The sequence below is a fragment of the Drosophila elegans genome, unplaced genomic scaffold (genome assembly GCF_018152505.1).
Source record: "Drosophila elegans isolate 14027-0461.03 unplaced genomic scaffold, ASM1815250v1 contig_3, whole genome shotgun sequence".
NCBI lineage: Eukaryota > Metazoa > Arthropoda > Insecta > Diptera > Drosophilidae > Drosophila > Drosophila elegans.
In genome coordinates, this window is record NW_024545677.1 from 108301 (window position 1) to 132144 (window position 23844).

General features: G+C 36.1%; 1 protein-coding gene across 1 annotated transcript in view; it reads left to right on the forward strand.

The window, feature by feature from the left end:
* The window catches only part of LOC108146931, a 176524-nt gene that overhangs the window by 98274 nt on the left and 54406 nt on the right, over positions 1-23844 (forward strand). Inside the window, 1 exon segment of the mRNA XM_041708590.1 lies at positions 14990-15184. Coding sequence (XP_041564524.1) covers positions 14990-15184 — 195 coding nt within the window.

Genomic DNA, 23844 nt, shown 5'->3' on the forward strand with positions numbered 1-23844 from the left:
TATGTTTATGTGTTCTAAAACTTCTGCCAAAATTGTTTACCTTATATGTTAATGACCTTCCCATTGCCTTATCTGAATGTAATGTACACATGTATGCTGATAATGTCCAAATGTATGTGAGTTGTCCTTTGCAGCCGCTGAGTATGAATAACACGCCACTTGAGTACGTAGATACAGCTGTAAATTTAGGTTTTACATTCAACAGAACTCTTACCTGGAATGATCATATTACTGTATTTCCTACTGTCTGTAGGAAAAATATGGACATAATAAGGACATTATCCGTAACTAAAAATTGCCTGCCCATATACGTTTACCAATAGCTAAAACCTGCATTGTTCCAGCGCTATTTTATTGAGTAGAAGCTTTTCAAACTGTGACACTACCAGTAAAAACAAAATTAAATTTCAATTTAATTGCATAGCCAGGTATATTTCAACCTACCACATAGAAATCACGTATCTGAATTTTCGCAGAAAATATTCGATATCTCGCTAAATGAATGGATAAAGATGCGAATCTTAATTTTTCTGCAAACAATTATTTTCCAAAAAGAACCTTCATATCTTTTCGAAAAACTTCAGTTTACATCCTCTAGAAGAGCAAACAATCTTACTTGCATAAGACCTGGATCACTGACATGGAATCAGCTCCCCAACCATCTTAAAAATATAAGCAGTGCCACGTAATTCAAGATAAAATTATTCACACACCTTAAAAATACTATTACGTAAATTAAAGTTAAAATAGAAGGCGACTTAGGTTAGTTTTTATGAAAAGTAGTATATAATTAAATATATATAAATTAAATATTTGCAACTCTTAGTGACTAGCGCATTAACTTATAAGTTCCAAACTTGTAGCGTTAGGATGAAATTTTATAATAAAATACAAATACAAAATACAAAGTGACAGACCCCAATGGCCGGCACTTTATAGACTTAATTGAGGTGTTTGGCTTCACGGTAGTCAATAGAAGGTCGCCAAGTGATCCTTTGGGCTATTATACTTTTATGAGAAGCACGGCCCGCCATCGACCTGTGTTTGGCACTCGGTAAATGGATAGGAACCATCAAGGACTTCAAACTGAGCGGTCAAATGTATGCTGATCATCTCCCGCAAGAGGCGACAATGCTGTTATCCACAACATCAACTTCAGCCACAGAGCCGCTGGGGCTTCCACTAAGCTTGATTTGGCAAAATAGGCAAAGTTGGACCAATACTTGGCTACAATAGATTTTTCGGAGTTAAAAACCCCTGACGAAATTGAAGGTTTTTACACAGAGTGCATTACCAAAGCTGATAATACAAGCCGACGAAAGGCCACAGTCTTCAAACAAGAATGATATACGGAGCAATGTGAAGCAGTGCGAAAACACTATTTGGCATGTTAAGGCAGGCTAAATCGATAAACTCGACAAATGCAGTGGCAACGTATTATGTATGAGTCGAACGCCACATACAAGTTAAGATAACTAAACGCTCGTGCTCAATTTTATGCAAACCTATCGAGTTGTCTGGATTCTGTAAGAGATTACAGGATTTATAAGAACACAATTAGGAAACTTAATGGAAATATATTTATTAAATCAAAGGAAGGAAATGCCGACGACCTAGGGACCTAGGGATCAGTTCTTAGATGGATGTGTAACAGACAAAAAGTACATGCGATGCTAAAGGAAAGAAAGTCACCTGGTCCTGACAGGATACCATCGGAATTTATGAAATACACTGCCTTGTCACTGCATTTAACCAGTTCTTGATGTCTTAAAAAATTCCCTAAAAGCTTTCAAAACGTTATAATTTGTCCCATTTTTAAGAAAGGCGATCCGAAAGTGAAGTCTAACTACAGAGGCAATCCTATCAGAATGCGTTAGTTAAAGTCTTCTCTGCTCTACTGCTTGATCGGCTGAAAAACTGGTAAAGAGACTACGATATTTTAACAGAGTTCCAAGCCGGTTTCAGAAAAGGATATTCATGCTTTTGACTCCATAGACAGAAGGTCCCTAATATACATGCTAAGCAATATTGGTGTATCTATTTCTAGAATAAGAGGGTGCGCAATTAAGGCACTTTTGTACGCAGATGATATAGTTATCCTCGCCGATTTACCCGCCGAACTGCAAGCAATGATAAATGCTCTTCACAAGTACTGCCTGTTGTGGGGACTGCAAGTAAATACTGAGAAGTCGAAAGTTCTAATTTTTAAAAAGCACTGGCGAGGGCTAGCACAATTCGAAAAATGGAGATTAGAACCCACTGAGCTTGAAATTGTGAAGTCCTATAGCCATCATTTACAGGAGAAACTCAGTGACGCAAAACTGGCCATAAATTGCACATGGTAATCGCTGTTGGGTAAAAAAGCCGTTCCAATGAGTAGCAAGTACAAGCTCTTCAGTGCAGTAATGCGGTTAGTCCTTTGTTATGGGGCGCAGGTCTGGGGCATCTCCTCTTATGAAAAAGTCGAAAGCCTGTAAAGATACTTCCTAAAAAAGATTTTTCGCCTGCCCAGATTTACCCCGAATAGTATGCTATACCTTAAAACTGGCCTCTCGCAGCTCCATATTTTTACAGCTGATATGCACTTTAAATATATTCAAAAGGTCGTAAGCATGCCCGAAAATAGACTGCCATATATTTCAGCCAATTATTTGCTGCAGGAACGAAAGCAATGGGTCGTTGAATGGAATACGCTGGCAAAGACCCACGGTGAGAGACTTCAGTTGGGTGACCCTTCACAGTGGCGGCATTGGTCGAGAAGAATACTATTAAAATGGTCGAAACCTACAGGACTCAGTTCAAAATGGAATCAAGGAGAAGTGCGCCTCGTATGACTATAGGTATCTTGAATAATATCTGGGCGCTTGTAATTATTTTATCGACGCTCTCTGTGAAGAAGATCTGCATAATTTTCATGGACAGAGGAGAAATTCTACCATTAAGCTTTATTCTTCCACTCCTTTTCTTTTTTGTAAAAATATATGTAAATCACTTTAATTGTAAATTTGTAATGCCGTTTCCTCAATGTATATTTTATAAATAAAGAACACACTACTACTACTACCACTACTAAAGGGCAAAAAGTTTAGTGACAGTGACACATACATTGCATAAAAATATATTTAGTGTTTTTTGAAGTTTTTTTTATAATAATTAAATAATTTTGTTTTCGTCGTTTTTGATTCGAAAACTTATTTATTATTTTTGTCGTCATCGTTTAGGATTGCAGTTATTTTTTTTGTTCAATTTTTTTTTTAAATTTAAATTAAAATAAAAAGAAAATGGAATTTAAAAATTAAATAACAAATACATTTTGGAAGACCTAAAAAACAAACGTAACAGCCGAGTTAGAAGTATTCGTCGCTTGGAAGAACGGCTAGATTCGGGGTCGGTTGCGATCCATTCGCAAGAATTGGAATGCAGGGCTTGATGTTTTAAAAGTATCAATTGAAAAGGAAAATCAATTAAAAGAATGCATTGAGGAGATAGATCCTAGCGATACGAAGCGGTGAAGCCTTCGGAACTATCAAGACAACACCGAGAGCAACTATGAAAAGGTCATGACCAGTCATGAACAATATTTCGACATTGTTTACTGTTCCTAATATTTCACAGCAGTCCGCATCGGTCATACACTACCATTTCATCGATTTACAGTTCTTTGCTATCGATAGGAGACGATAATAAAATCTCGAATGCGATGCTGATTTATCTTGTCTTGAACAGAGTCGGCACAGTGATCGAACAAAAATGGGAAGAACAGCTCGATTATGAAACTTTGTTTCTTTGGTTTGATTTTGAAAAAATTTTAAATTGCCGATATCAGCATTTTCCGCTGAAGAATCGTCGAAGGCAAAACAAGACAAAGCAATGTCGTGTTCTTCCTCCAACAGTAAGGCCCAGCAAATGGAGACCATTTCGTACCGAACAGTAGTGGTTGGTCGTCTCACTGTAGTGCAGAGGTTTGAGTTTCTCAAGTCTGCTTCATTATGCATCAACTGTCGGCGAAAAGGTTTTTAGTAGAGTGTTTTAAAGTAGAGTGTGTGTCCGCTCGCATCACAATTTTCTGCACAGATACACAGTGTCTGATAACAGTTTATCGTCGCCAACCAACCAACCCCCCCAAGAGAATTTATATCCTCCTGTAAGTCAAGATAACCCGTTTACCTCACATGTTCTGCATGCGACATCATTAGATAGGGTTATTTTGGCTACGCAGATAGTAAGTGGCCGAACTTAAAGCGGTGAATATATTTTGGCCCGAGCACTGCTTGACTGGGTCCCAAACTAATTTTATAACAGAGGACCTTGCTCACCGTTTACAGATCCGTAGAGAGGAGTCGTAAATTAACTTAGTTGGTATTGGGGAATCCAATTCACAAGTTAAAAAAATACACACGGTGGTTAAGTCGCGAAAAAATGGAAGGTAGTTATCATTCGATCTTTGGATATTAAAATCGATATATAAAATCTTAGGGTACCATCCTTATCAGTCTGTGAACGTGGATGACTGGAGAATTCCAAAAACCCTACCATTGGCAGCCGCAAAGAAAATATATGTTGATTGGAGCAGAACCGTTTTTCAAATTATACAAGGTCCTGACTATCCAACTCTGCAGAGGACCCTTCTAGGTTTGTTGTTTCTGGAAGACACAAGGCATTTGCTTCCCAAAATGTTGTGAATTGTTTCAGTTTCAGTGAAGAGCCTTTAGTATCGAACAATACCATCTCCTAAGAAATTATTTTTACCTGAGCATTACCGAAAAACAACTTAGGTGTTGCCATCAGGTCAAGTTAAAGTAAGGCTGCCGTTTAAATCTGATCCAAATGGGTTGGGCAATTAATTTGAAGTTGCAAAAGGGGCTTTTGTCTTTTGAAAGAAACTTGTCTCGAGACCATGAGTTCAAGAAAATGTACTTAGAATTTATGGAAGAGTACCAATCCGTAGGTCTTATGTCTCCCACAGATAACAAAATTCCTTTTACTCCGCTCTATGCCATCCCTCATAAATGTGTTCTTAGGCCCCAGAGTACGTCCACCTAACTGAGGGTCGTTTTTGACGCTTCGTGTAAATGTAAATGTGTAAATGTATCGCCAATGGAGAAAAGAACCCTCTGAATCCTTGAGATTGTTTAAGCTCAACACCATAACATATGGAACTGGACCAGCCCCGTTTATAGTTATTCGGTGTTTAAAAAGGTTGAGTGAGTCTGCAAAGTGGTTTTCTATCTCACCTGAAGTCACCGCATCTGAGAGCACAGTCAAATCAGAGTCAACTAAGGCGTTAAAAATATCGTGGTTGCCGGTTCTGATGCATTTGGAAATCAATCGACTGTATGTATCTATTTCTCGGTTTGTGTATACCGATCCGACGTCACCGGTTCAATTACATGCCTTTGCCGACGCATCCATGAGAGCTGGTGGAGCTTGCGGAGAGGTTTTAAATTATCGTTGTTGACTTCAAAGTCCAACGTAGCGCCGCCCAAGACTAAAACGCTCCCGAGGCTTGAGTTATGTGCCGCTCACCTTCTCCCAGATCTCTGTCACAGAATCAAGCCCCTATTGAAGGTCCCTATCGAACGAATTGTTTATTGCTCAGATTCTGAAGTTACGCCTTATTGGATCCGATCTTATCCATCGTCGTTGTCGGCATTCGTCTCGAACAGGGTAGGTGAGGTTCAAGAGTGGTGAAGCTACTTGGCGGCATGTCCCGACCAAACAGAACCCAGAAGATTTTATATCAATAGGTTGTGACATTGATGAAATCGTACAGTCAATCTGGTTTACTTCGCCCATTTGCAATATGTGGCGTTGATTTTTGTGGTTCAGTTTATACGACATTGAAAATTCGTGGAAGACCTCCGTATAATTTGCCCTATTTGTTTGTTTTACGTCCGAAGCGGATCATCTAGAAACTGTTTCAGATTTAGCCACAGACTCGTTTTCAAAGGTTCGTTGGGCGCCGAGGATGTCCCCAAGTCGTTAATTGCGACAACTCGACGAACTTCGTCGGAGTGAACGGAGGAGCAGGCGGACGCAACGCGGAGGCGTCAAGAAGCGGATGCAAATTTGCGTTCACACCGCCTCGGGCACCGTACATGGGAGGACTCTGGGAGGCAGGTGTCAAAACTGCCAAGCACCTACTCCTGCGATCGGTGGGCAGCGCGCTCTTAAACGCTCAAGAGCTGGGGACAGTCCTGGTCGGGATAGAGCCCGTAATGAATTCCAGGCCTCTCGGAGCAATGAGCATCGACCCAAGCAACGGAGACGCAATAACTCCAGGGAGTATGTGCTGTGTCTTCAAATTCGGGGTCAGTGGCACCAGGAGCAGCCCAACATCAAGGAAGGGCAGCTAGCCGGCGTGGCGGAGGATTAACTGCCACCTCAACAGCGCACAGTGGTCGCTCCCATAGGCCATAAATAAAAAAATTCATCAATAAATATTTAGTTAAATGAAATTGTTTCTAAATTGTCAAAATTTCTGTATGGCAAACCAGTTTTTGACGGAACTCACCAGGCATTCCAAAAACAGAACGCAAAGCTTGAACACGTGTTCAATTTTGCAGCGCAGCTGCGTTATGTTAGCTTTCGACACAATAAAAGTGAATTTTAAAGTCGTCAGACGGTCGCAAAAATTCACCAATTTTCATTACTTAAAATTACTTATAAAGTTCAAGGTATTTACTTTAATACCTAAATGGTTTTTGTTACATTGATTTAACCGATTAACCTTTTTATACCCTTGCAGAGGGTATTATAATTTCAGTCAGAAGTTTGCAACGCAGTGAAGGAGACATCTCAGACCCTATAAAGTATATATATTCTTGAACAGCATCACTAGGAGAGTCGATCTAGCCATGACCGTCTGTCCGTCCGTCTGTCCGTCTGTCCGTCTGTCCGTCCGTCTGTCCATCTGTCAGTCTGTCCGTCCGTTTCTACGCAAACTAGTCTCTCAGTTTTAAAGCTATCTGCATGAAACTTTCCCAAAAGTTGTCTTTCTATTGCAGGTAGTATATAAGTCGGAACGAGCCGGATCGGACGACTATAGCATAAAGCTCCCATAGGAACAATCGGAATAAAAAAAGAAATATAACTTTGCTGTTTATCATTTTTTTTTTTTAGTTCTTCGACATATAATAATGGTTAATTATTTCAGAATTACGGATTAAATTTAATCAAAATCGGACGACTATATCATATAGCTCCCATAGGAACAATAGGAAAAAAATGAAAAAAAAATATAACTTAGCTGTTTTTTAGTTCTTTTCTTAGTTAATTAATTATTTCAGAATTACGGTTTAAATTTCATCAAAATCGGACGACTATATCATATAGCTCCCATAGGAACAATCCGAAAAAAAATTTAAAAAAATTATAACTTAGCTGTTTTTTAATTTTTTTCTTAGTTCTTCGACATATAGTATTGGGTAATTATTTCAGAATTATGTTTAAAATTTTATCAAAATCGGACGACTATATCATATAGCTCCCATACAAATAATGAAAATATATAAAATAACTATCAAATAATTGAGCTGCAAATCATCATAGCTTGAATGTTTTTAAACATATACGCAAGTAAATCATTATTGTAATGTTTTCAAAAATTTTTATTTCTTGCAATAGCTGCAAGAAAGTTTGCTTTCTTTCTTGTTTTATATAATTTAGATCGAATAACCCTTTTTTGGGTATGTTGTGAACGTCTTTTTCATATTTAGTAAATGTGTTCCCACAAAATTGCACAAATGTTTTGTGTGTCACTGTTTTTGTATTATTTTTAAGGTACTATATCGTTAAAATCAGCTGCAGAAATTTTCAAAAATTAATGGTAAATATACTGACTAATTTTGCATTTAACAATTTAATTTATTAATTTCAATGGAATTTACTTTTTATGCACTTCTCATTAATTTATGGTGCGCAGAAAATGGAACTAACTCTGTAAAATTGAAGAAAATTATTGATATTAAAAGCAAGACCAGATTAAAGACCACGGTTAGACTCCCGAGTTACTCCAACTACAAAAACATGTTGAGTACATATGTAAAAGAATTGTTACTTTTTGGGATACCTACAAACGGAAAAAAGCTTCATTTATACAATATCAAACAAGTTGGCTGAATGAAGAGTGGAATTTGCCGATCTTGGACGGCCAAAAACTGAATTATTGGATTGTTAGATAAGAGCAAAACGTGGAAGGATTGCTGAAATAACGAAAACGGATGAATCTACAGCTTCCTTGCCTCGATCGGCCATCTTGTCTTCAGGGCCGAAGCATTGCCAAGCAAATATTAATGAAGTTTTATCCCTTTTTGTAGAGACAAATTTATCGAAACACCATTACTTGCTCATTCGTAAATTTCTTAATTCAATAGTATCGTTTGATGTATTGCCAAGTTACGATCTGGTGCTAAAATCAAAAAAGAAAGCTGAAGTTCAACTGGAAAGTCTGCTAAATCATACAGCTTCCCGGATTTTAAAACTTCAACATGAAGAAAATTCCGGGTGATACGGTGTAAAACTTAATTTTAATCGGAAAATGGAGATTCGATGGTAGTACCTGACATTCTGAATAGAAACAGAAAGCGCTTAACAAGAATATAGAAGACTCTACTCTTTATGTTACGTCATACGTACCATTGCAGCGATTACCAATTCAAGTGATCCCAAAGGCGATAAAATAAATTGGAAAAATTCCCAACCCTCATCTATACGGTTCTGCAGACCCATGATGTTTCAATTTCAAAAAGAAACTGCAAAATTGGCTTTAAACGAAGAAAGGCATTATAAGAAACAAATCGATCAGTTAAAGCAGACTGTATGTTTTATTGGCAATAAAAGAATCGAAGTTAAGCACAGCTGGCAATTGACTATAGTAGATGGGAAAATATGTAATGCCCTTATAGGATTATGGCACTACATTGTTAACCTCATTCATTGCTCATTTTGAGTTATAACTATACGATTTTACGTAAGTGCGAGCAAGACAGCCTATGAAGATTCCAATGAGCAATGAATGATCAAAATTGTCAGAACCGATACGCGATAGTAAAAAATATGCACCGGAGATTGGTATAAAAATATTCGATGAAATACCACCGGGGCTGATACATCAATGAGCAAAATTGTATATAACAAGAAAGAAAGCAAATTTCGGCAAGCCGAAGTTCATATACCCTTGCAGCTATTGCATGAATTAAATACTTTTGAAAACATTTAAATTATGATTTACTTGAGTATATGCTGAAAAACATTGAAACTATGATGATTTGCAGCTCAATTATTAGATAGTTATTTTATATATTTGTATTATTTCTATGGGAGCTATATGATATAGACGTCCGATTTTGATAAAATTTAAACCCTAATTCTGAAATAATTAAAAATTGCTATATGTCGAAGAACTAAACAAAAAATTAAAAAACAGAAAAGTTATAATTTTTTTTCATATATTTTTCCGATTGTTCCTATGGAAGCTATATGCTATAGTCGTACGATTTTGATGAAATTTAAAACGTAATTCTAAAATATTAAACCATTACTATATCTCGAAGAACTAAAAAAAAATTAAAAAACAGCAAAGTTATAATTTTTTTTGTATTTTTTTCCGATTGTTCCTATGGGAGATATATGCTATAGTCGTCCGATTTTGATGAAATTTAAACCGTAAATCGGAAATATTTTACCATTACTATATGTCGAAGAACTAAACAAAAAATTAAAAAACAACAAAGTTATAATTTTTTTAAATTTATTTTTCCGATTATTCCTATGGGAGCTATATGCTATAGTCGTCCGATCCGACTCGTTCCGACTTATATACTACCTGCAATAAAAAGACAACTTTTGGGAAAGTTTCATGCAGATAGCTTTAAAACTGAGAGACTAGTTTGCATATAAACGGACGGACAGACGGACAGACGGACGGACAGACGGACATGGCTAGATCGACTCTACTAGTGATGCTGATCAAGAATATATATACTTTATAGGGTCGGAAACGTCTCCTTCACTGCGTTGCAAACTTCTGACTGAAATTATAATACCCTCTGCAAGGGTATAAAAATTTAGAATTTAACGTTAAAAAGCCAGTGTGACCGTGAACTTATTTCCAATAAAAAATTTCAAGCAGTATCCAAATTATTGTCTCTGTCTCTGAGCTTCAACGAATCCGTCACTGAATGAGGCGAACAATATAGTGTCATACCCGTATTAGCAATACATCTGCAGCCAGCTGTTTTATTTGCAAAGCAAAGCCAACGGAAATGAGCGATATAGAAAAGTTTTTGGAAAAGAAGCCTAATGAGAAATGCTTTGAATTTGGATGGTTACCATTACACTCATATATTCGATTCTTCGAATATATTTTGCACGTAGCGTATAGATTGGACAAAAAAAGTTGGCGATTTCTACCGCATAAGGAAAACAGTCCCTTTCTCTAAGAAAAAAAGAATCCAAGCTGAATTTAAGGGAAAGTTGGGGCACATAGTGGACCAGCCGAGAAGTGGAGGTCGCTGTAATTCGAATGATGGAAATGCTGCGAGAACATTTTTTAACAATTCGGAAACATCAGCTGAAATAACTGGCTTAGATAAAAGCGTTATAATCCAATGTTCAACGTTGCTCCAAGCTATGGCATCAGGCTACAGGATTAATGCTGACAAATTCCGAATATATGCTCTTGACACAGCCAGGTCTGTATGATTGGTACTACTTTCCGCCCTCGGTGCATAAAGTGTTATTCCATGGTGCAGATGTCAATAATTTTGGGCTTGTCTCAATGGGAGAATTATCGGAAGAGGCTGCAGAATCGCGAAACAAAGATATAAAAAAAAGAAAATCTCGAGCTTGCACGAATACGGACTTAAGCAACAGACTACTTTTATCTTCCGATCCCTTTAGGACTAAGAAAATTGACATGCAAATACAAGTCAAGTTTAACGAAGCATTAGATTTGTAAGAACACAATAACAAGTCATTATTTGTGCAGAAATATAAGATTTAAATGCAATATTATCATAACTTTTATAGTAAGTAACATAACCATACTTTTTTAAAACTTTGGAAAATGTATCTTTACTTTCAGAATGAAGCACTAATAATTGTTAATTGTTTTTTTTTATTTAATATAAAGAAAATATGCAATAAAAATGTTTAATGGAGCTTTTTTGCATGTCGGCCAGATAGGTTATATGGCAGCTATATGAAATAGTGAAACTTGGTAGGCCATCTTGGGAGCTTCAAAAATGTATACAAACCGAATTTCAAAGCAATAGCTTGATAAACAAAAAAGTTGGGCAAATCGGCCAGATCGGTTATATGGCAGCTATATGAAATAGTGCCCCAAATCATTTGGAACTTGGTAGGCCATCTTAAAAAATGTATACAAACCAAATTTCATTTTAATAGGTTTAAAATTAGAGTTTATGCCAAAAAAAACGGAAAAAAACCATAGTGCAGTGGTTTGATGCCTAAGAAAATTGCCATGCAAATACAAGTCAAATTTAACGTAGCATTATTTGTTAGAAGACTATAACAAGTCAATATTTGTGCACAAATATAAGATTTAAATTCAATATTATAATAAACAAAAAAGTTTTTTTTGCCAAAAGCTTATTTCTAACCGATTATTCCTAGGGCAACTAAATGATATAATGTTACGATCTGGTCAATTTTTATACCCTTGCAGAGGGTATTATAATTTCAGTACGAAGTTTGCAACGCAGTGAAGGAGACATCTCCGACCCTTTAAAGTATATATATTCTTGACCAGCATCACTAGGAGAGTCGATCTAGCCATGTCCGTCTGTCCCCCCGGTTGTCCGTCCGTTTCTACGCCAACTAGTCTCTCAGTTTTAAAGCTATCTGCATGAAACTTTCCCAAAAGTTGTCTTTTTATTGCAGGTAGTATATAAGTCGGAACGAGTCGGATCGGACGACTATAGCATATAGCTCCCATAGGAATAATCGGAAAAATAAATTTTAAAAAATTATAACTTTGTTGTTTTTTAATTTTTTGTTTAGTTCTTCGACATATAGTAATGGTAAAATATTTCCGATTTACGGTTTAAATTTCTTTAAAATCGGACGACTATAGCATATAGCTCCCATAGGAACAATCGGAAAAAATTACAAAAAAAATTATAACTTTGCTGTTTTTTAATTTATTTTTAGTTCTTCGAGATATAGTAATGGTTTAATATTTCAGAATTACGTTTTAAATTTCATCAAAATCGTACAACTTTAAAATATAGCTCCCATAGGAACAATAGGAAAAATAAATGAAAAAAAATTAGAACTTTTCTGTTTTTTAATTTTTTGTTTAGTTCTTTGACATATAGCAATTTTTAATTATTTAAAATTTAGGGTTTAAATTGTATCAAAATCGGACGTCTATATCATATAGCTCCCATAGAAATAATACAAATACATATATAAAATAGCTATCTAATAATTGAGCTGCAAATCATCATAGTTTCAATGTTTTTCAGCATATACTCAAGTAAATCATAATTTAAATGTTTTCAAAAGTATTTAATTCATGCAATAGCTGCAAGGGTATATGAACTTCGGCTTGCCGAAGTTTGCTTTCTTTCTTGTTTTGTAATATATTTATAATATATTTTTAGATTTTTGGTAAAATTTTAATAGCGATAGAACTACTATAAGTATTTACGGCCGCGGCTCCATACGACTGTGCTGTGGCGTTTGGGTCACGCAGGGGAGGACGCCATGTTCAGGGTCGTCGTTAGACGCAGCTATGGAGGAGTTTTTCGGCGGGCCATCTACAAGCTGACGCCGCTGCCAGTGGTTTTAAGTCTTACAGGCCTTCAACGGGGCCGCTGTTGGCTCTTTTGAGTTATTTTTTTATTGAATTATTGTTCCAATTATTGAAGTTAATTTAAGTTTACTGTAAGTTAGTTTAGCGGGAAGGCGAAGACCCGTTTTCGAAGCGAACGACAACGTGAGTCGAAAACGGTTGTGGTCGAAGAAGGATGAGCCGGTCCACGACGCCGGCCGACAACGCTAGACCACACACGTCGATAGCGTCTCGCCAGAAACTCCGAGAGCTTGGATGGGAGGTTTATTTGCATCCACCTTATAGCCCGGACACCCAAGTGACTAGCACCTTTTCCAATCAATGTCGAACGATTTGGATAGTGTAAAATATGCTACAGAGAGGATTGTGAAAACCGACTGGCTCAGTTTTTTGAAAATAAGGGCGAAGGATTTTATGAGAGGGGTATCATGAAATTATCATCAAAATGGCAATCGATTGTAAAAAAAATAGTGCTAATTTAAATAAATCATACAAAAAATGCTTTTATTTTCATAAATAAATAAAATAATGGATTATTTTTTACTTGACGTTATATATTAAATGAGCGCTCGTAAAATTTGATTCGTTTCGATCGCACGCAGTTTTCTTTCCATTGCCGTTTTGCCCAAATAAGTATTTTCGTTGGTTTTCAATTAAGAAAAAATATTCTTATTCTTCAAGGTGCTTTATAATTTAGTCGTCCGATTTTCACAACATTAAAACCGTTATTCTCAAATATTATTAAAAAAATTGAAAAACAGCGAAGCTTTAATTTTCTTCATTTCATTTTCCGGTTGTTCCTATGTGAGCTATATGCTATAGTCGTCCGATCCGACTCGTTCAGACTTTTATACTACCTGCAAAAGAAAGCAGAGATTAGGGAAAGTTGTATGCAGATAGAATTAAAACTGATTGAATAGTTTGTATAGAAATGGGCGGACGAACAGACGGACAGGCGAACGAATAGATGAACATGGCTAGATCGACTCTCCTAGTGATGGTGTCGGAAATGTCACCTTTACTCCGTTGCATACTTTTGACGCAAATTAAAATACCTCTACAAGGGTATAGAACATCAAAGGTTATTGCATTGTTTTGAAAAACACATATCACGCACCGTTTAAAAGGAAATTGAACTCCGTGGTAATCAAGATGCTTTATTTTCCATTTTATTTTTTTTTAATATTTGCATCATTTGGAAAATAAAAAAAAAAAACAGAGGCTATTATAATTTCAGTCAAAAGTTTGCAGGGAAGGAAAATGTCCGACCCCATAAAGTAAATATATATACTTGACCAGCATCATAAAGACAGTCGATCTAGCCCGGATTATTTAACTTGACGTGGATCGAATGAAAATCCAAGCATTGAGACTATTTCAACATGCCCGATTCTTAAAGGTAATAAATGCAATATTTTGTATAATGACAAGTAAAAAAAAGCTAATTAATTCATGTTATTTTTGGAATGGCTAAAAGCTAATTTTCTAATCAAACTGAGCTGGCAATAAATGAAATTGAGCAATAGTATTGAATTACATTTAATATTTTCCTGTCTTATATATTCCAACTGAAAAAGAGTATTGTGGGAAACTTTTAAGATACATTACTTTGTGATTTGGAAATGCGGTTGAAGTACCTTTCGCGATCCGAAAGCAATATCGCAAACGAGCAAATTTTTACTTCCAAAAGTAAAGCGTCTTCTGCGATTGAAAATGCTTGCACGGTACGCTCTGAGGCTGCTCTGCCGGCTAACACTCTCCTGTGCTTATTAGACAGGGCCGTGGTGATCGCTGATGTATTGAGACAGAGCGAATGAACTGTTAGCGGGGGTTCTCTACCTAAAGTCCGTTTTTTTCTGAGGGAATATTTATTTTGAAATTTGTTAGCTGAGTAATTGGGATTAAATAGTCGGAGAACTCGACTCGCATTCCTTCTTGTTTTTTTTTTTGTTTAATCATTTTTGTTACAGTCACTGGATTTATCAAAATCGGAATACCTTTTCTGGTTTATATCTGGCACATTGCCCACATTATGCCAACTTATTTTTGAGCTTGCACAGTGGTAATACTTTCACATAAAACAGCAAAATTTGATTTCACACCATACACAAATGTTTCCAAGACATATTACATTTTTAAAGACCGACTAATCTAATTATTAACTTGCAGTCTGGCTAATTCGTTGCTGGCACATCGTACAACCCCATACCAAACGCTTACGCCGAATGGATCGCGACCCCTACAGTCTGTTACGCCAGAGATCCAGAGCTCGATCAAAGAAGTTACATCTGCTATCGTTCATTACGTAAACGACCAGGAACAGTCACAACATCAACGTAGCCGCTCAGCAAGTCCAAACTCAAGGTAGGCACGACTACCTGCCAATAAAAAGAATCACCTTTATTACTCATCACTGAGTCATCACTCTACCCACAGCGATGCCAGCAGAGCAGAAGCTTTCAATAGACATTCGTAGCAAAGATAGAAAAAACTCCACCTCCCTCATTCACTATGTATTTCTCCCCAAAATTGACAGGTGTGATTTCTTGAAAGAGGCGTTTATTTTGTGATGCATTTTTTATCCATAAACTTTTATAACTATTTTGTAGTCGTAGGTTTTTCATTTATTTAATTCGTTTTTATACCCTTGCAGAGGGTATTATAATTTCAGTCAGAAGTTTGCAACGCAATAAAGGAGACATCTCCGACCCTATAAAGTATATATATTCTTGATCAGCATCACTAGCCGAGTCGATCTAGCCATGTCCGTCTGTCCGTCCTATGGGAGCTATATGATATATTCGTCCGATTTTGATGAAATTTAAACCGTAATTCTGAAATATTTTACCATTACTATATTTCAAAGAACTAAAAGAAAAATTTAAGAACAGCTAAGCTATAATTATTTTTGTATTTGTTTTGCGATTGTTCCTATGGGAGCTATATGATATAGTCGTCCGATTTTGATGAAATTTAAAACGTAATTCTGAAATACTTGACCATTACTATATCTCGAAGAACTAACAAAAAAATTAAAAAACACCAAAGTTATAATTTATTTAAATTTATTTTTCCGATTGTTCCTATGGGAGCTATATGCTATAGTCATCCGATCCGGCTCGTTCCGACTTATATACTACCTGCAATAGAAAGACAACTTTTGGGAAAGTTTCATGTAGATAGCTTTAAAACTGAGGGACTAGTTTGCGTAGAAACGGACGGATAGACGGATAGTCCGTCCGTTTCTACACAAACTAGTCTCTCAGTTTTAAAGCTATCTGCATGAAACTTTCCCAAAAGTTGTCTTTCTATTGCAGGTAGTATATAAGTCGGAACGAGCCGGATCGGACGACTATAGCAAATAGCTCCCATAGGAACAATCGGAAAAATTAATAAAACAAAATTATAACTTTGCTGTTTTTCATTTTTTTTTTTAGTTCTTCGAGATATAGTAATGGTTAAATATTTCAGAATTACGGTTTAAATTTTATCAAAATCGGTCGACCATAGCATATAGCTCCCATAGGAACAATCGAAAAAAAAAAAAATTATAACTTTGTTGTTTTTATACCCTTGCAGAGGGTATTATAATTTCAGTCAGAAGTTTGCAACGCAGTGAAGGAGACGTTTCCGACCCTATAAAGTATATATATTCTTGATCAGCATCACTAGGCGAGTCGATCTAGCCATGTCCGTCTGTACGTCTGTCCGTCCGTCTGTCCGTCTGTCCGTCTGTCCGTCTGTCCGTCTGTCCGTCCGTTTATATGCAAACTAGTCTCTCAGTTTTAAAGCTATCTACATGAAACTTTTCCAAAAGTTGTCTTTCTATTGCAGGTAGTATATAAGTCGGAACGAGCCGGATCGGACAACTATAGCATATAGCTCCCATAGGAACAATCGGAAAAATAAATGAAAAAAAATTATAACTTTGCTGTTTTTTGATTTTTTGTTTAGTTCTTCGACATATAGTAATGGTTAAATATTTCCGATTTACGTTTTAAATTTCATCAAAATCGGTCGACTACAGCATATAGCTCCCATAGGAACAATCGGAAAAATAAATGAAAAAAAATTATAACTTTGCTGTTTTTTAATTTTTTGTTTAGTTCTTCGAGATATAGTAATGGTTAAATATTTCAGAATTATGTTTTAAATTTCATCAAAATCGGACGACTATAGCATATAGCTCCCATAGGAACAATCGGAAAAATAAATGAAAAAAAATTATAACTTTTCTGTTTTTTAATTTTTTGTTTAGTTCTTCGACATATAGCAATGTTTAATTATTTCAAAATTATGGTTTAAATTTTATCAAAATCGGACGTCTATAGCATATAGCTCCCATAGAAATAATAAAAATATATAAAATAACTATCTAATAATTGAGCTGCAAATCATCATAGTTTCAATGTTTTTCAGCATATACTCAAGTAAATCATAATTTAAATGTTTTCAAAAGTATTTAATTCATGCAATAGCTGCAAGGGTATATGAACTTCGGCTTGCCGAAGTTTGCTTTCTTTCTTGTTTAATTTTTTTTTAGTTCTTGGAGATATAGTTATGGTTAAATATTTCAGAATTACGGTATAAATTTCATCAAAATCGGACGACTATAGCATATAGCTCCCATAGGAAAAATCATAAAAAAAAGTATAACATTGGTGTTTTTTATACCCTTGCAGAGGGTATTATAATTTCAGTCAGAAGTTTGCAACGCAGTGAAGGAGACGTTTCCGACCCTATAAAGTATATATATTCTTGATCAGCATCACTAGTAGAGTCGATCTAGCCATGTCCGTCTGTCCGTCCGTCTGTCCGTCCGTCTGTCCGTCTGTCCGTCCGTTTATATGCAAACTAGTCTATCAGTTTTAAAGCTATCTGCATGAAACTTTCCCAAAAGTTGTCTTTCTATTGCAGGTAGTATATAAGTCGGAACGAGCCGGATCGGACGACTATAGCATATAGCTCCCATAGGAACAATCGGAAAAATAAATGAAAAAAAATTATAACTTTGCTGTTTTTTAATTTTTTGTTTAGTTCTTCGACATATGGTAATGGTTAAATATTTCCGATTTACGGTTTAAATTTCATCAAAATCGGTCGACCATAGCATATAGCTCCCATAGGAACAATCATAAAAATAAATAAAAAAAAATTATAAAAATTAACTATCTAATAATTGAGCTGCAAGTCATCATAGCTTCAATGTTTTTCAACATATACGCAATTTTAATGTTTTCAAAAGTATTTAATAATTGCAATAGCTGCAAGGGTATATGAACTTCGGCTTGCCGAAGTTTGCTTTCTTTCTTGTTTAATTTTTTTTTTAGTTCTTCGAGATATAGTAATGTTTAAATATTTCAGAATTATGGTTGGAATTTCATCAAAATCGGAAGACTATAACATAAAGCTCCCATAGAAATAATAGAAATATTGAAAAAAAATTATTTTGTTTTTAAATTTAATTTTTTTATTTTGTAATTTTTTTTTAATTTCTTTTGACTAGTTTATATTTTTTTTTTCAGTTCAGAATTACGCTTTTAATTTTATTAAAATTGGAAAACGATATCATATAGCTGCCATAGGAACTATCAAATAATTGAGCTGCAAAGCATCTTAAATCATAATTTTAATGTTTTCAAGAATGTTTAATATTTGCAATAGCTGCAAGGATATATGCACTTCGGCTTGCCGAAGCTTTTTTTTGTTTTTTATTGAATTTTATTGATTGTCGAATATTCAGATGACTCGATTCTTATTCTATCCACTGGTTTTATATAAAAAATATTTTGAACTTTCTAATTTTCTTAGCATGTCAATGATGCGGCCCTGTCTAATCAAAATATAACTCTAACTGGAATTCACAGGCGGTTTGCCGAAAACAAAAACTATTCATATGAAACTTTATATATAAGTTAATCGCAGAAATATTTCTTCATTTTGACTGAGAAATATTGCAACATTGTCGATGGCAACATTGCAACATTTCAATACAACGGTCAAGAACCCGCAAGTTCAATAACATAAACACACGCATCCGGTTAGTAGCCACAGCGCAATATCAGAATTCTGATTCTGCAAACCTTGCATTTTCAGCCTCTTCATCAGAGCTGGGCCACCGCCGCGGTCTCTTCCTCGACGTCGAAGTCGCTGCCCCAACCCACAGCTTAGATCAGGGTATTTTGAAATGAATAAAGTCAGTCTCAAAATGAACTTCAAAGAAATAAAACGTTCAAAACTTATTTTTTGGGTTTTAATTATCCTGGAAATAAACTTATATGTCGGATCTTAAATTATGGTAGTCAGTGTAAAGGGATTAAATTGAATGCGTGTACCAAGTACAAATTCTCGTCTCTGCACTCTAACGGTTGTTTGTTAGTATGCTTTGTTCCGTTATTCGCCAGATGGTCAGGCCTAACGGTTAGTATGCTTTGTTCCGTTATTCGCCAGATGGTCAGGTCTAACGGCAGAATCGCAATTTCGTTGAAATGTGTAAAGCTATGCAAGCTTCTGTGCGTCCACAAAATCAAGTGGTTTTGCCAAAATTTAACCCAGATGTAACTGAAACTGTTGCGACTCAATGGTGTGCAACGGCAAGCATTATTTTGGACGAACAGCAGATTGATGGCAGCACACTTATCATTATGTTGAGTAGTTGCAGGCAGGGCAGTGCTTCAGTGTGGCTTGCGCAGATCTGCTATCCCGGAATTAATTGGGAGCAGTTTAAAGAACTATTTATACAGCGTTTCGAGATTAAGGAAACGCCGGCAGCTATGTTCCTTAATCTGCTGAACAACCGCCCAGCCCACAACGAGTGCCCTGCAGTATACGCAAGCCGTATGGTGACGTTATTGACCACAAAATGACGCAACATGAACACCGAGGAAATAGCTGTATCCACGGTACTTGCGCATATTGCCAATTTTGACAACCGTTTTCGTCAAATGTACAAACTAGATGTCAACTCCAGATGGAACTGAAAGCATTTACATTTGATAAAAAGCGCAGTGCTGGAAATACTGATATTGCGGCGAATACAAGCGAGCCAAAATCGTGTGTCACTTATGCAAGAAACCAGGACATAAAATGGCGGAGTGCAAATTAAAGCGGTCTGGATCGGAGAATAAACAGCATCGCGATTTGCAGAATGTGACCTGTTACCGGTGTGGACAACTTGGGCATCTTGCGAATCAGTGCACGAACAATGCAGCTAAATCTGGAGCAGTTACTGAGAAGGAATGTAATGAATGTTTTGTGGCTGAGCCAAAAGGAGTTTTGACACACCAGGGTGAGATCTTTCCGATTTGTTTTGACTCTGGAGCAGAATGCTCGCTTATTCGAAGCAGTGTTGCCGATAAATTTGATGGAAAACTTATTAATAATATTGTCATATTACGAGATATTGGCGACGCTGGCATTTCCAGTAAGCTACAAAAACTATCTAAATGCATTATTAATGAAAATATTGTAGAAATACTGTTTCATGTCATAGCAGATAAGCATCTCACAAATGGTATTGTAATTGGAAGGAAATGCTTAGTCAAGGATACGAAATCATCTTGAAACCTGATAAATTTCAATTAGTTAAGTCTAAATCTGTAAACGTCTGTAAAGTATCTGAGCCATCTGCCTTGTTACTTAATGTTGATAATGAAATGATTGGTAATGACAAGGAAAACTTAATTAAATTACTTAAAGACTATTCAGATGCATTTATTGATGGAATCCCTTGCACAAAGGTTAATACGGGTGAAATGACTATTAGATAAATTAATCCAAACAAAACTGTGCAGCGGCGTCCATATCGTTTGAGTCCAAATGAAAAAGAAATTGTACGTGAAAGGATAACAGAATTGTTAAATTGTAACATTGTTCGACATAGTTGTTCTCCCTATGCTAGCCCTATACTCTTGGTTAAAAAGAAGAACGGATCCGATCGACTTTGCGTTGACTATCGTGAACTGAACAGCAATACTGTATCTGACAGATATCCCTTACCACTTATCAACGACCACAATGCTAGGCTTGGGGGTGCAAAATATTTTACTTGTCTGGATATGGCTAGTGGATACCATCAGACACCCATTCATGCCGATTCTGTTGAATATACCGCGTTTGTTACACCTGATGGGCACTATGAATATCTGACAATGACATTTGGCCTCAAGCCATTATAAGCGCATTGGGAGATCTTGCATATTCTTATGTAATAGTCTATATGGATGACATAATGGTGGTGTCATCTACCATAGAATTAGGTATTGAAAGATTGAGGATTGTGTTGGATGTATTGACTGCAGCGGGATTCTCTTTTAACATAGCAAAATGTGGATTCTTAAAAACTACTGTACAATACTTGGGGTACGAGGTACGAGCTGGAGAGTTAAGGCCTAATCCGCGAAAAATTCTTGCGTTAAATTCTTTGCCACCACCGCAAACAGTTCGGAGCGTAAGACAGTTTATAGGATTGGCGTCTTATTTTCGAAAATTCGTGCCACAGTTCTCAAAGATTATAAACCGATATATTCCTTAACTTGGAGTAAAAGTGTGTTTAATTGGAATAACGAGTTGGAAGATATTAGAAAAAATATTATTGCTATCCTTATAAATGAGCCTGTACTTGTTATTTTTGATCCATAACATCCAAAAGTTTCACACACAGATGCAAGACGGTTATGGTGCAATGTTAATGCATCGAATCAATGGTAGTCCTCATGTAATAGAGTATTTTAGCAAAACTACTTCCCCTGCAGAGCCTTGATACCATTCATACGAATTAGAAACCTTGGCAGTGGTAGAATCTGTTAAACAGTTTCGTCATTATTTAGGTCGACCGTTTGTAGTGTATACTGATTGCAATTCTCTTAAATCATAGCGGACAAAGATGGATCTGACACCAAGAGTGCATCGTTGTTGGGCGTATTTGCAGCCGTTTGATTCCAAAATTGAATATAGAGAAGAAAAGCGCATGGCGCATGTGGATTTTCTATCGAGAAATCATATTCAGGAAGCCACCAAAGTTGAAAAATCATTAGTTCCTGAAAAGCGTGTAAACTTGGCAGAAATCTCAAGTGACTGGCTTGCTGCTGAACAGCGTCAGGATTCTGAAATTACTGATATCGTTACCAAACTTAACTCTAAATAGTTGACAGATGATGTTGCACAGACTTATGAGTTGAAAAAATGTGTCTTGTTTGGTAAAGTTCAGAGAAATGGAAGAACCCGTTGTTTGCCAGTAGTGCCTCATGCATTTCGATGGTCAGTAATAAATCAAGTGCACGAGTCCATCATGCATTTGGGATGGAAAAAGACTCTTGACAAAACTTATTTATATTATTGGTTTGCTAAGATGAATAAATATGTTATGTAAAACTGTTAAGGTTTCATCTGGGAAGATACAAGCCGAGTAACATTCAATTCCAAATGTGAATGTGCCATGGCACATGGTCGGTCCATGGTCGGAAACGTTTCTTTCTACTTGTTATAGCTACCTTTTACTCTACGAGTAACGGGTATAATAAATTAAATAAATGAAATAAAATATTAATAATTTAGGGACTGCTTGGGAACCAGACTTCCTATACGTTTACTTTGTTTATCTTCTCTTATAAGCGCAATTCGATGCGTTATCTATCATTCTATTATATCCACAATCACACGAGCGCATGAAGCGCAGCTTAATTCATATGTATATGTAAGAGCTTTGACCAACTGTACAGTAGTACTTTTCCATTCATCTCAAAACGGTAACAGGTTTACGAACTGATTCAGACTATTCTTCTATTACTCTGCCTATTCTTGTATTACTCTGCGAACCTACAGTCAGTCACATTTTTGCTACCAACGCAACCGCAGGGTAGCGCGCGTATCGACCCATTTAATTTAGAATGTTTGGTGAATGCAAATAAAGATCAAACCAAACAGTTACACCATTGGCGTATCATTTATCAACAGTAATGATTTTTATTTGGTGATCTCAGAAGTCTGAGAATTGAATTGACCATTGTGGCCAGTCTATGAACGTGTACGACTGGGGAATTACAAAAAGCTTACCTTTAGCAGACCCATATTTCGTTTTTCGAATTGAAGTGTTGTTTCTCTTTCAGAGTCGTATATCTTAATGAAACAGTAAAAAACGGAAACTGATGTAAGTGTTAAAGTGTTTCTTTAATATTTCCAAGATGGATAGTACCTCAATAAATAGTTATTCCGATTATTAAGTTCCATACCACGCTTCGGATGGCAGAAGTTCCCAACGAACTTTGTGCTGCCAATGTTCACGCCAAGGAAACAATTATTTTCTGGCAGTGTAGAGCAAAAAAATCTCCAATTGTCTCTATCAAGCGTCCTTTCGCTTTCGCGATTCAACTGTCTTTAAAAAGTAACTTTTGATGTGCTAAAAGGGTTTTAAAGAAATAGTAATAATAATAACATCTCTGACCAAGAATGATTTATATTTAAATCATGTTTCCATTGTTTTTTTTAATGCTGGATTTTTCGGTTGTTTAAAAGTTCCGTAAAATGTCTTATACATATGTTATCAAATATAATCAGAACCTTAGTCGAATATTCAGATGTTTCGATTCTTTTTCTATTCTCAGGTTTTATAAGAGAAATATTTTGAACGTTCTACTTTTATTATAATTTCAGTCAGAAGTTTGCAACGCAGTGAAGGAGACATTTCCGACCCTATATGTATATATATATATATAGATCAGCATCTCCTAGTGATGCCATGTCTGTCCGTCCGTCCGGCTGTTTCTCCATTTCTACGCAAACTAGTCTCTAAGTTTTTGTTAGCTATTTGCATGAAACTTTCCCAAAGTTGTCTTTCCATTAAAGGTAGTACATAAGTCGGAACGAGCCGGATCGGACGACTTTAGCATATAGATCCCATGGGAACAATCGGAAAAACAAATGAAATAAAATTATAGCTGTGATGTTTTATAATTTTTATACCCTTGCAGAGTGTATTATAATTTCAGTCAGAAGTTTGCAACGCAGTGAAGGAGACAACTCCGACC